General features: G+C 47.3%; 1 protein-coding gene across 2 annotated transcripts in view; it reads left to right on the top strand.

Moving 5' to 3' along the window:
- Window positions 1–3,735: 3,735 nt before the first annotated feature.
- The window catches only part of MTMR7 (myotubularin related protein 7), a 65,480-nt gene continuing 55,083 nt past the window's right edge, over window positions 3,736–14,132 (top strand). For both annotated transcript variants that reach the window (XM_068278631.1, XM_068278632.1), the window contains exons 1-3: window positions 3,736–3,931; window positions 11,560–11,682; window positions 13,093–13,255. In XM_068278631.1, the coding sequence (XP_068134732.1) occupies window positions 3,908–3,931; window positions 11,560–11,682; window positions 13,093–13,255 (310 nt within the window). In that variant the 5' untranslated portion in view covers window positions 3,736–3,907. The remainder of the gene's footprint in view (window positions 3,932–11,559; window positions 11,683–13,092; window positions 13,256–14,132) is intronic.

The following is a 14,132-nucleotide window of genomic DNA, read 5'->3' as shown; positions in this document are numbered from 1 at the left end:
AGTTCTTGAGGGCTCCAACTGGCTCTTCTTCCAGTTTATTATCCATCCTAGATCTGTCAGGAAGCTGATAACTCGATCTCTGTGTAGTATTAACTTCTCCTCCGAGTCTGCCAGGATTAGTATATCGTCCAGATAATGGTGTATTCGTATTCCCTGTATCCGAAGTATTGCAATTGCTGATACTAGAACCTTTGTAAAAGTTCTTGGTGCCGTAGAAAGTCCGAAGGGCAGTGAACAGAACTGGAGATGTTTGTTGTCTATACAGAATCTGAGAAATTTTTGATACTTCTGATGGATTGGTATGTGCAGATATGCATCCTGTAGGTCTATTGACAGTAGCCAGTCGTTTGGTAATATTGTCAGAATTATGGATTGTAAAGACTCCATTTTGAATCTTGGTATTCTTATAGCTTTGTTCAGGAATTTTAGGTCTATTACAGGTCTGTAATCGCCTGTTTTTTTCTGAACTAAGAAAAGTTGCGAATATACTCCTTGCCCCTGTTCCTGCTGTGGGACGGTTGTCACTGCTTGCTGTGTGATTAATGACCGAACATATTCCCTTAAAGTCTTCCTTTTTTCCAAATTCCTTGATAACTTTGTTCTCAAGAATCTTTCTTTCGGTTGCCTCTTGAATTGCCATTTGTGACCCTTTATTATTGTCCTTTTCACCCATGGTTCCTCTATCTTCTCCACCCAAACATCCTTGAAAGCCTGAAGTCTGGCTCCTACCTGGGTCATTTGGGTGGGCGTAGCATCAAAAGGACTGTTTCTGTTGTCCTGTGGATTGGGCGTTAGATTTTAGAGATCTTGCCAACGAAGCTTGCGAACTCTTCCAGTTCTTCCTGAACTGCTTCCCAGGACGGTATGATTTCGCCTCCCTGTATCTATTAGTTTGCGATGGTCTATAGTTTGTAAAGTTCCTTCTTTGTGGTCTATCCTGGGGAATGAGCCCTGATCTTCCCCCTGTGACTCTTGAGATGGCCTTGTCCATGTCAGGCCCAAACAGATTGGTACCATCGAAGGGGATTTTAATCCAGTTCTGCTTAGAGCTGATGTCTGCTTTCCAAGGCCTTAGCCACATGGCTCTCTTTGCAGTGACAGAACTAGACATGGTTCTTGCAGATGTTCTCAGAATGTCCATTGAGGCTTCCCCTACGAAATCTGCTGTTACCTTTATATCCTCTAGTGCTGGAATGATTTCCTCTTTGTCTGCACCATTGAGTATTGCTTGTTCAATATTTGAGGTCCATACTCTTAGGGCCTTTGCTACTGAAGTAAGGGCTATGGCTGGTTTACATGTTGCCCCCGCAGAGAGATACATTTTTCTGAGCTCATTGTCTATCTTTCTTTCTAAGACGTCTTTGAATATTACAGCATTGTCGGTAGGCAACGTGACGTGCTTTACTAGCCTGGATAAGGATGCGTCCACGGCTGGTGGATTCTGAAGAAAAGGTATCTCCTCATCTTTCAAAGGGTATAGCTTTGAAAACCTATTTTGTATTGAAGCCTTATTTTCCACTTTCTTCCATTCGTCTAATAATATGTTTTTTATTTCCTTCATTAGGGGAAATGTGGGTGACTTCTTATTAAGGTGAGCATAATATTCCTTATTTTGTCCTTGATCTTCTACTGGATCTGACCAGTCCAAGGCTTCTTTTATGGCAGTTATAAAGGGTGCCGTTAGTTTGAAGTCAAACAAGCCTGGAATTTCATCAATTTCCTCCGCTACAGGTGCGTCAGAATCTTGACCCTGCTGTTGTGATGTACTGGGAGCGTTAGCAAGCACCTCCTCTCTCACGACTCTTCTAATTACATCCTCAATTTCTTCGGATTTTTCTCCTTGTCCTTTCGCTAACTGCGAAAAACATGACTCGCACACCGTTTTACCCGGTATTGATTGATTGGGGCATGCCCAACATTGACCATCTCCCGGCATTTGCCTATGTCTAGGCGATCTGGATCTGGATCTGTGCCGATCCCTTGACCTGCTTTGCCTGCTGGACCTGGCTGAATGTCTCCGCTTTGATCTAGATCTAGATCTTTCTGAAGACTTATGGTGTCGTTTCTTATCCTTATGCTTCCTGGTCTTTGACCTGGATCTTGACTTGCTTTTTCTTTCGCCACTGTGTTGTTGTGAGCTGTAAGACATAATACAATAATTTATATTGTTTAGTCTCAAGCTTGGCTTTTTTTTTTTTTACATGAGTCCCCTTTAAAAAAATAAATAACCTTACCCAGAGGGACCGGCTGCATCATTTGTATCAGCCCGCTTGGCTTCCTGGTTCGCTGTGGGAATTTTAACATAAGCAGAGTTTTAATATAGGACCTCCTTTTAAACTGTAGAAAGTTATTTTATAATTATGCATACATATTTTCAATGCAGGAAATTACATCCAGACCTACCTCCCGCTATCACTATAACACTCTCCATACTTTTTCCTCCAGTATAAGAGGTAGCCTGGTGCGTCCTTCCAGCGAGACAGGAAAAACATAACTGATCCCTGCCCGCTTAAATACTGCTCCTGCGTGATTCTGCGCCGCCCTCTCCGTAAAAGGGTCCATCTGCCCTTATCAAAGATGGCCGCCACGACCACGGATGCCGGCTAAAGAGGTCGCGCATGCGCACTCGTCACTTCCGGACGCCATCTGCGCTAGAGCGGAAGTAGGTGCATCCACCATATGCCATTCACCGGCACTATCCCTACTAACCGGAGATTATCATGCGCTGCCGCCACCTCCGCCCATAGCATATCCGTCACCTCCGAGCTCATACTCCTGAAGGTAGCCCATAATAGAAGAATGAGGGATAGACGGTACAAGAGTTTCCCAACGGGAGCCACAGCGAACCACAGGTATTTAACCTCATCAGCCTAAGCATATCTGGTGTCCTTATGTGGCACGTTTAGTAGCCTAAGGAACACCATGGGTACAGGAAAAAATGTCATAGAAAAACCTGTACCTGGGTAAGGTGCTCAATGAGCCAGTCCAGTATAAAAGTATAAAAAGAGATATAATGAAAATAGAGAAATAGAGAAATAAATAAATAAATAAATACCGATACAGCCCTCACTACTTGGATCCTATAGTGTCTGAGGACAAAAAAGAGAATGGGGGTCAGGGGGTCGTGACCTTATTTATAATCTTGTAATGGGTCCTATAGGGGTCAAGGGGGCGGAGCTAACCCGTTAAGTATGACGACATGGAGGTATCAGGAAAGAGGAAATGTGTCTGCGTTCCATGGACCAGGAAGCAGCAGCATATTTGAGGGGGCAAGAAGTCTATTTGAGGGGGCTCTGCCCCCTCTTGCCCCCCCCTAAAGCCGGCCCTGCAGGGTGGTAGTTAGTTAGGGTTAGGTATCAGTAAAGGAAGGGTTCTGTGCAAGAATAGGGTTAGTTGGGTCGCATCTTTTAATAGCAATAGCTAAGGAATTTCTTTAGGTTGCGCTTTCTGATAGTAGGACCTATAAATAATTGCAGCGTGTTGCAAACGTTTTGTTACACTGGTACTGTATTGTAAAAATGCGTGCAGCCCAGGTACACTTTAAACACATATAAATAAGAGCAAGCTCTGCTATAAGGCATAACTGGAGTAGAGCTGTACTGCTGAAGCTGGTTGGGTAGCGATGATTCCTGCTAATAGCACAGTGCAGGTACCTGCTCGGGATAGCGGGAGGATGCTCTGTGTGACAAGCAGCAGCCTGTGCTCTCTCCGTATTCAGCAGCAGCGGGAGGGGATGAGCCTCACACCCAGCAGCTTTCATCCCAGCTCTGTATCCAGCCAGCTCTGGAGGAGCAGCACCTGGGGAGGAGGAGCCAATCCCTGACACATTCCCATCCACATAGTCTACACGTCAGCCAATGGCCTCCAGCATCGCCCTGTACTGACCAGCGCGGCTGCCTGACACACCATGGAGCACATCAGACTGCCAAAGGTTAGTATAACACGGGCGGTACGGGAGGATCACGCACGGCTCCCTCCCCGAGCAGGGCAAGCAGCAACTATGTATCCAGCCTAGCAGTGACTCATCCCTCCATCACAGCATCCATCCTGGCTCGCCTTGTTTATGTGCTCCTATGTGACAGCGTATGGAGCTCAGTGCAATGGCAGCATCTGCAGCCTGGGATGGTGCAGCTCACAGTCACTGCTTGCAGATCATATATATAGTTATGATCAGTGGATGTACTGGCATGTGTGGCTCAGTGAGGAGATGCAGGCCCTGCCTGGCTTATCTGAGATTATAATGATGGCAGTGCAATCATCATATCAGCATTGTGGTCAGCTATGTTATTACATATACTACCCTGCTGCTGTGTCTATGGCCTCTTCCTTTTATGTATGTATGTTTGTTGTCTTCTAGGAACTGTCTCTCCTCTGTCTCTAAACCAACACATATGTTCTTATGCCATGTCAGTGTATTTTCAGTTACATGCATAATTAACAACCGCCAATATGAGCACTGGTTATTTGTCAAGTGGCTGGCTGCCTCTCCGGATCTGTGGCTCATCGCCCTTGCTGATCATTTCCTGTTATCGGATACACACAGCGCTCATTGCCTGATGAAGAAATGTGTGTCAGAATAAAGGCCGGTTCACATGGATGGCTGCTGGCGATTGTCCCTGTCATTTACCGCTTGGGATCCACCACATCATAATTGAGATGAATGGGAGCGTTCATCTCATGTCGAATTGTCGATTGTTCAAGCGCTGCAGTGTATCGAGTTTTCCCGGAAGCTGCGTGCAGCTTCTAGAGTTGGCGGCGGTCACGGCTACATTCTATCCCGCTGCACAGCAGCCTCGGCCCAGCAATGTCGCCTGAGAGATTGGATCCCAATCCCTCTTGGGCGTCATTAATCCAGCATGTGTATGGGCCTTTAATCCGGGGGTACAAGGCAGTCAAATTATCTCTACTCACTGATTAGTTTCCAGTCATAGTTTGTGTTAATCGTTTTGCTATATAATATAGTGTATGGGTGGCTTAAATGCAGTTGATAAAGAGATGCAGAAATAGTTTTGTAGAAAAACACCAGTTTTTGATCCAATTTATCATTCATAGAGCAAGAATACATCTTTTTTCCCCCTTAAAGAGACTCTGAAGCAAGTTAAAAACTCGCTTTTTAGCTTGCCCCAGCTAAAACGCAGCTATCCCGCGGCTGAACGAGGGGTCTTTACCCCCCAAATCTCCCCTGCAAAATCCACGACCAATTTGGTCGTAGATTTTGCAGCTCATAGAGGCAGGGCTAACAGCTGCAGCCCTGCCTCCATGCGCGTCTATCAGCAGCGGATCTCCGCCTCTCCCCCCGCTCCTCTCAGTGAAGGAAGACTGAGAGGAACGGGCCGAGGTGGAGATATGCGCATGGAGGCAGGGCTGCAGCAATTAGCCCTGCCTCAACAGGAAGCGATCCCCGCACAGCACGGAGGGGATTTGGGGGATAAAGACCCCCCCCGTTCAGCCACAGGATAGCAGCGTTTTAAGCTGGGGCAAGCATGCCCATGTTGATTATAAGCTAAATAGCAAGTTTTTAACTCGCTTCAGACTCTCTTTAAAAGGAAACAAATATAGCAGCCTCCTGATCCCTCTCACTTCAGTTGTCTTTTAAAGAGAACCCGAGGTGGGTTTGAAGAATATTATCTGCATACAGAGGCTGGATCTGCCTATACAGCCCAGCCTCTGTTGCTATCCCAAACCCCCCTAAGGTCCCCCTGCACTCTGCAATCCCTCATAAATCACAGCCACGCTGCTGACAAACAGCTTGTGAGAGCTGGCTGTGTTTATCTCTATAGTGTCAGTCTGCTGCTCTCCCCGCCTCCTGCAGAACTCCAGTCCCCGCCTGCATCCCTTCCCTCCCTGCTGATTGGAGGGAAGGGACGGTGGCAGGGACCGGAGCTATGCAGGAGGCAGGGGAGCAGCTGAGACTGATACTACAGATGTAAACACAGCCTCACAGCACGGCTGTGATTTATGAAGGATTGCAGAGTGCAGGGGGACCTTAGGGGGGTTTGGGATAGCAACAGAGGCTGGGCTGTATAGGCAGATCCAGCCTCTGTATGCAGATAACATTCTTTAAACACACCTTGGGTTCTCTTTAAGCAATATCAGTTGCCTTGCAGCCTTGCTGATCTATTTGGCAGCTAAACCTGTCAGATCTGACAATAATGTCAGAAACACCTGATCTGCTGCATGCTTGATCAGGGTCTATGGATAAAAGTATTCGAGGCAGAGGATCATCAGGATAGCCAGGCAAGTAGTATTGCTTAAAAGGAAATAAATATGGCAGCCTCCATATCCATCTCACTTCAAGGTATACCTAAAAAGAACTCAAGGCGGCATCTTCAAATCTTAATAGGACACAGAGGCATGTCCTGTGCACAATGACATGCCTCTGTGTCGTTGTGCTGCAGCAGCAGCCAGTACTTCCTGGGTCGCGGCTTGGCTTCCGATTGGAGGAAGCTAGCAGAGGAGGGGAGCGGTGGGGGTAGCCTGCTGATAGACTGACAGCCTGCAGGTAAATAGCAGATTGTCGCTAGCCTAGCGGTATTTTGCTGGGGGGGACAGCAGAGCCCGGGGGTTCTGGCGGCTGCAGTACAATGACACAGAGGCATGTCATTGTGCACAGGACATGCTTCTGTGTCCTATTAAGGTTTGAAAATGCCGCCTCATGTTCTCTTTAAAGGATGCACATGTTCTAAAGTACGCAACCGCTGCTGGGAGTGCTTTGCACGTGATGTCACGATGACGCCATGCGCATGCACAGAGCGTTCCAGGCCACAGCTGCACTCAGATGTGACTTTTTGAGGGCGGGGAAGTATTGGGGCATGTGAGTTACGGAAGAAGCGGATGGGTGGCGCAGAGAACAGGGCAGCGCGCCAGGGACAGCGAGGCTTCCTCAAAAGTAAAGCCCCAAGCAGGATCTTGCCTTGTTTGTACCCTGGCGGCTTCGCTGGCAGTAGACAAAACATAACTGGTCACATACCTCTGACTATGGCCATTAGGTAGCTGGAGGGTTCTGTCAGTGAGGTGATTGATGAACAAACCATAAGACTGTTATAGAACATATCATTTATTGCATAACAGCAGCCAAGCCCTTAAGATATGATTGCACATCTACGTTCCATTTGGCCCATTTGCCGTTTAATTTACTGTGCTTAAAAATGTACTGTCTATAGAAACGGTCTATCAAATCAGAGACTAAAGGCAACTAACAGTCCAATTTCTAGCAAAAAAGCGTTCAAGTGATTAGATAATTCTGATCAGAAGAAAAACCGTTCACTACAGCATCAACAAACCAATCTTTGCTTCATATCTATTACAACCAACAAGAAAATCTAAATTTTTGTTTGATGAAAATCCAATCGGACTACTATTTTCATAATCATTCCTAATCGATTGTGCTGAGATTATTATTTACAACCAATCCGATCAGAATTTCTGACCTCTCTAATGATTTTTTTGCTACAAATTGGACCGTTAGTGGCCACCTTAAGGCTGCTTTCACACTGTGCGCGTTGCGTAATGCACCCAATATAACGTGAACTGCAGTGGACACATGCCATACATGTTAATTCAATAGCCTGCAAGCAGCGAGTTTGAAAAATGATTTGTTAAAACGCAGTACTGTAAACAGGCCCATAGAATGGTATGGGCATTGAGTTGACATGCAGAACTATTTAGCAACGCAATTGATGCAGTGTGAATGCACCCTAAAGGCCTGTACACATGCTAGATGGACATCGCCCAATGGGGATCAGGACCTGATCACTCAAACGACATTGCTGGTCCAAGGCTGTACAGATGCATAGTTAGCCTGCAGGCTGATGACATGTTACAATGCAGAGGGGGGAGCAATGCTTAAACCTAACCACTTTCCCTCCAGTGCCTAACCTGAGGATACCCGAGGTGAGAGGTATATGGAGGCTGCCATATTTATTTGCTTTTAAACAATACCAGTTGCCTGGCAGTCCTCCTGACCCTGTGTCTCTAATACATTTAGTCGTAGACCCTGAACAGGCATGCAGAAGATCAGGTACTCTGACTCAGCTGACTCAGGTCTTACTGGATTAGCCATGTGCTTGTTCCCGGGTTTTGACTCAGACACTACTTATGCCAGAAGATCAACAGGGCTGCTAGGCAACTGGCATGGTTTACAAGGAAATAAATATGGCAGCCTCCACATCCCTCTCACTTCCGGTTTCCTTTAAGACCCCCCCCCCTCCCCACACACACACACCTGCCAATAATACAGGCACCACCATAGGCGCCTATGGCGATGCCCATATATGGCATAAGTAGTGTCTGAGTCAAAACCCTGGAACAAGCATATGGCTAATCCTCTGATGCCCAAATATCCCGTAATAGCTGCTAATGGCTATTACGGAATATTTGGGCATCAGAGGTGGCGGGTACAATGGCCTACACTCCCGTTATTTGTAGCTGCTGTTTGTATAGCGGGTGGCTCCAGCACCTGCTATTTTATTACTCGTAGTGGCCCTAATAGCAGCTATTAATATAAGTGCCTATGGTGGAGCCCATTTCACCCGGGAGCCTCCAGTGCCCAAATGAACTGCTGCGGATGCAGTTAGATCACAGATATTCTCTGGTACAGTGAGCCTTTCAGTTGGTCACATTGCTGCCACAGCCTGGAGATCCGTTGTCACCCAGACATATTATCTGCAGCAGAGTCCACAAGGACACTGGGCTGTTTGTTATGTATGAGAAATCTCAGCTTCACAATACATACAGAGAACAAGCATCTACAGAGAGATGTGGCCTGCTTACTCATTGCCCATGTGGAGGAGCAGCTGGTAACAAGGGAATTGTACTATTTCTGTCTGCCCACTGTGATCTCCATCATATTTCTATAGAAACATACCTCTCATGTCCACAAATACAATCATTCCAGAGATGATAATTTTTGTCAGCCTAGGAATGTTAGGTAGTTGTTGTAGGCCGGATATATTCTTACAGAGATTTCTTCCCCTTCATTCAATTTAAAGCAAACCTGAAGCAGCCAGAAACAAACAAACAAACAAAAAGTTAGATACTGTACTTACCTAGGTTAAGGAAAGCCTCTGGCTGCTGACAGAGCCCTGTTTTACTTCATGTCCATGCTCCCCTTCCTGAGTGATTTCCCCCCCCCCCCCCCCAGGTCCAGTTACATAAAAAGGATGTTACTGATTTCAGTCTGTTCAAGCTGGAACCAAATGGGCTGCTGTTCTTATTATTATTATTATTGTTACTCTTATACTGTATATTGTTCTCATTAAATCCAGCAATAGTCACCCATAAACTACTGTACAAATGTTCTCTGCTCTGCTCTCTGACTTTCCTATGGAAAAGTGAGCTAATGGGGAGAGGGAGATGGAATTCTGAAGCATTGTGGAGTACTGAGGGCCCTCCCAAACAGAAGCTTTGCTGAGCTCATTTAAAACAAATCTGTAGCGAATAATAAAAAAAAAAAAAAAAAAAAAAGTCAGATACTTACCTATGTCAGTTTGCATATTAGTTAATTAATTACCTTATCAGATACTTATCACTGCTGAACCTTTGCCTCCCTCTCTCCCCCCCCCCCCCCCATATGTCTCCTTAGGGATGACAGATGACTGCCAAGTGCTACTGGTGGCGCCTTAGTCTAGCAGCTTCGGTTCTTGGCTTTAAGAGATTATCCTCCCCTCCTTCCAGAAACTTTGAGCCAAAACCAATTCGGGATACAACTCCCCATTTACACTTGGCAAAATAAATTGTTCTGGTGCCACTACTCATCTGGTATATTGTGAAAAAATATCTTTATTGGTACAAAAGTGGTGGAGTAAATAATGCTAAAACCACTTAAAAATGGAGCGCTCCCACACTACCAATCACACCGCGCCTCACATTCCCTCCTCACCACTCATACCAGGTACCGGTACCAGGAGTCTCTTTGCAACTCTTGTGGGTGTAAGTGGGTAGAATGAATAAACCGCAGTGTTCTTGGTATGTCCTATTAGGCTATATCCTAATCAAGGGTACAGTGCGCATTAAACAAAGCTTCAGGCAGCCGAAACCAATGGCAATCTTCACCTGACACAGCAGGACTTACCTATTCAGATTCTTACCGCCCTCTTTAGTGAAGTATCTTTCCGCTGGTATGTCACACCGAACTCCCTTGTCCCATCCTAGTATTCCAGGTCCAGGGATTGTTTTCCGGAGTCCTAGGTGGTCCCCCAGCGTGCATGCTTTGCAAGGTACCTCTTGGTTTGCCAGGACGCCAGAGCGCTCCACACTGCTGTGCACTTTTGTACCAATAAAGATATTTTTCACAATATACCAGATGAGTGGTGGCACCTATTTGATTATACTTGGTGTCCTGGTTCCAGTGCTGTACCTTGTTCGAATTTGGCACCTCCAGGAGCCCGCAGTAGGCTTGGAAAGCACTCGTGTTCCCAAAAGCGCAGATGGACATCTGTGTACTGCGCGAGCGCCCGATCAGGGCCGCCTGTGTACTGCGCGAGCGCCCGATCAGGGCCGCCTGTGTACTGCGCGAGCGCCCGATCAGGGCCGCCTGTGTACTGCGCGAGCGCCCGATCAGGGCCGCCTGTGTACTGCGCGAGCGCCCGATCAGGGCCGCCTGTGTACTGCGCGAGCGCCCGATCAGGGCCGCCTGTGTACTGCGCGAGCGCCCGATCAGGGCCGCCTGTGTACTGCGCGAGCGCCCGATCAGGGCCGCCTGTGTACTGCGCGAGCGCCCGATCAGGGCCGCCTGTGTACTGCGCGAGCGCCCGATCAGGGCCGCCTGTGTACTGCGCGAGCGCCCGATCAGGGCCGCCTGTGTACTGCGCGAGCGCCCGATCAGGGCCGCCTGTGTACTGCGCGAGCGCGCGATCAGGGCCGCCTGTGTACTGCGCGAGCGCGCGATCAGGGCCGCCTGTGTACTGCGCGAGCGCGCGATCAGGGCCGCCTGTGTACTGCGCGAGCGCGCGATCAGGGCCGCCTGTGTACTGCGCGAGCGCCCGATCAGGGCCGCCTGTGTACTGCGCGAGCGCCCGATCAGGGCCGCCTGTGTACTGCGCGAGCGCCCGATCAGGGCCGCCTGTGTACTGCGCGAGCGCCCGATCAGGGCCGCCTGTGTACTGCGCGAGCGCCCGATCAGGGCCGCCTGTGTACTGCGCGAGCGCCCGATCAGGGCCGCCTGTCCTAGGAATCATTTAAAGACACGAGTACTTCCGAGGGTTTCTAAAGGCGTATTAGACCAGTTGGTCGTATACCTGGAATGAGGGGGACAGCACTGGAATGAGGGGATCTTGAGCCTTTCCTCTCCATAGTTATCTGATTTTTATTTTATTTTTTATTTTGCTTCAGTATTCCTTAAAAACCCATTTTGGTTACACTACACTAACAGTGTAAACATTCTTCACTGCTCAAATACACAGCCATTATATTTGGTTGCTATGTGTTACTGGCATGTGCACAGCAATGTTCATTTTTCTGCTAAATAGGCTCCTGTGTATTGTAATGATTTGATGATGTCACATATCCATTTTATACAGATCACCATATTATGTCCTTTATGAAATGTTATTTGTTAAGGTTGAAAACATTCGTCTGCTTGACCGAATATCGTCTCGGAGACCAGCGTTGGGCACCTTGTATCTCACGGCAACGCATGTCATCTTTGTTGAGAACCTGTCAGAAACCCGCAAGGAGACCTGGGTATGCTTAGTTCTCTTTCATCTTTGCTGCAGAAAGTGACATTTTATGTTATTTGTTCAATTGTGGCATGGGAATTCATAAATAAGAAAAAGCTTGCTAATCAGTACTAGGGAACTATGAACCGGGGAGGAGATCAAACCTTTGTCCTTGTGATACAAGTGCATGCCTTGCTTAGAGAGTTTTGATCAAATAATTGCTCAATATCATCATCACTTTTAGATGATCAAATCTGCCAACTATGTCTAGTAACCCTTTCTAATCCATATTTGAATAAACCCCCCCACCCCATAAAAAAACAGTGTTGCGGGGAGTACATGGGTGATCCAGGGAGTGCTGCAGTGGGGATGTAGAGGGTCTCTACCTCTTCACACTAAAGCAAGGAGGGATCAGGAAGAGAAGGCGGGGCCGGCGCCAGCTTGCACACTGTAGCTCTGCCATATTGCATGTGTGCCACTGTAGTTCTGTAATAGCGCAGCGTGGTGCCGGAGGGGAACAAAGAGTCAGACTTTGTCTGACACTTTGATGCACAGAGGGCAGCTAGATTTGGCAATGGCACCCCTAGCAGGGCTGTGTAGTCGGTACAAAAATCATCAGTTTATGAAACCTCCGACTCCACATACCCAAAAATTGCTCTGACTCTACAGCCCTATTAGGGCTATGAAATCAGTACAAAAATCATCCGACTCCTCAGTTTATGAAACCACCATCTCTGACTCCTGGTATTCAAACATTACTCCGACTCCACAGCCCTGACTCCTAGTGATGAGCCCAAATGCACCCTCTTAATATCTAATATATCTTAATATCTCCAACTCCAACTTTTCAGTTTGTGAAACTACGACTCTGACTCCAGGTACCCAAAAATGACTCCGACTCATTGACTCTGACTCCACAGCCCTGACCCCTAGTTATGAGCCCAACTGTATCCTCTTAATATCTAAATTACATGGCTATGGAATCAGTACAAAAATAATCCGACTCTTCAGTTTATGAAACCAGCAGCTCTGACTCCAGGTACCCATAAATGACTCAGAACCCTTGTCTCCGACTCCACAGCCTTGACCCCTAGTGATAAGCCCAACTGTATCCTCAATATCTAAATTACATGGTGCAGTGGCGGAGGATGGGGCTAGCAGTGATCAAAGTGTCAGACTTAATCTAGTGGGCCTGACCCTGTGCCGGGCTTTATTTGGCAACAGCGCACCCTAGTTCCTAGAGCTATGTGTGACATTGAACCTATACTGACAATTGGATTGGAAAAGGTTAAATCTCATTTGGTGGATCCTTTAGTCGCCCCCAAAGCAGGGGCATTTGTGAATAATGGAAATAGTACCATTAGTAGGCTGTAAAGTATGTTGAGCAGCCATGGTAGTGTTGATATGAACTGATTTCTGTCTGATCTATTTAAAGATTCTTCACAGCCAGATCTCTTCTATTGAGAAGCAAGCCACAACTGCAACAGGCTGTCCTTTGCTTCTGCGCTGCAAAAACTTTCAAGTTCTCCAGATCATCATCCCCCAGGAGAGAGACTGTCATGACATCTACATGTCTCTGGCCAGACTGTCCCGACCAGGTACTGTATGTGCAACTTCCGTGCAGCTTGAACAAAAAATGGGACATAAGTTAGATAACCCTTGGCTTAGCCGAGAATTTAGCATGTGTACAGCTGCCCAACAACATTGTTTGGTGATATGTAATTGCATGCAATTCTGATTACATACAGAAACTGCCACTCCCGTGGGCTGCAACGTCCCACTCTTACTGGGTCACGATGCTACACTGAGAGACAGTGTTGTCTCTCATACCATGCAGGGAGGCGGGTGAGCGGCAGGAGGCATGGCCAGGGGGAGAGAGCTGCCCAATGGCAGCTCAGGAAACCCTGTAGTAACACCCCTGGCGGGCTTAGTTAGTGACTAAACTCGGGGAAGGGGGGGGGGTCAGAGAGCGGCGGTTGGGGCACACAAAGCCATGTCATTAGGCAGAGAACATGGCTCTGTGTTCCATCTGCCCCCCGAAGATCCATTTCGGGTTCTCTTTAAAGAGAATCTGTACTCTAAAATTCTCACAATAAAAAGCATACCATTCTAGTCATTATATTCTCCTGGGCCCCTCTGTGCTGTTTCCACCACTCCCTGCTGCAATCCTGGCTTGTAATTGCCAGTTTTGGGCAGTGTTTACAAACAAAAAACATGGCTGCTAACCAGCATGTGACAGGCTCAGAGAAGCTCAGTCTGTGACTCATACAGAGCTTGCAGGGGGTGTGGAGAGGGTGTGTATAACTTCTACCTATCACAGCAGAGCAGCACATTCCTGCCTGAGCCGACAAATCCGGCAATGGAAAGAAGATTAGATTAGATAGGAGATAATACAGCCACTGTGCAACTAGGAAAGGCTGCAGTAAAGGGGCCCATACACTTATACTATTTCCGACAGAATACAGCAGATTCGAT

The sequence above is a fragment of the Hyperolius riggenbachi genome, chromosome 1, assembly GCF_040937935.1.
Source record: "Hyperolius riggenbachi isolate aHypRig1 chromosome 1, aHypRig1.pri, whole genome shotgun sequence".
NCBI classification, from domain to species: domain Eukaryota; kingdom Metazoa; phylum Chordata; class Amphibia; order Anura; family Hyperoliidae; genus Hyperolius; species Hyperolius riggenbachi.
The sequence above is the reverse complement of the archived record's forward strand: the minus strand, read 5'-3'. Positions and strand labels throughout refer to the sequence as shown.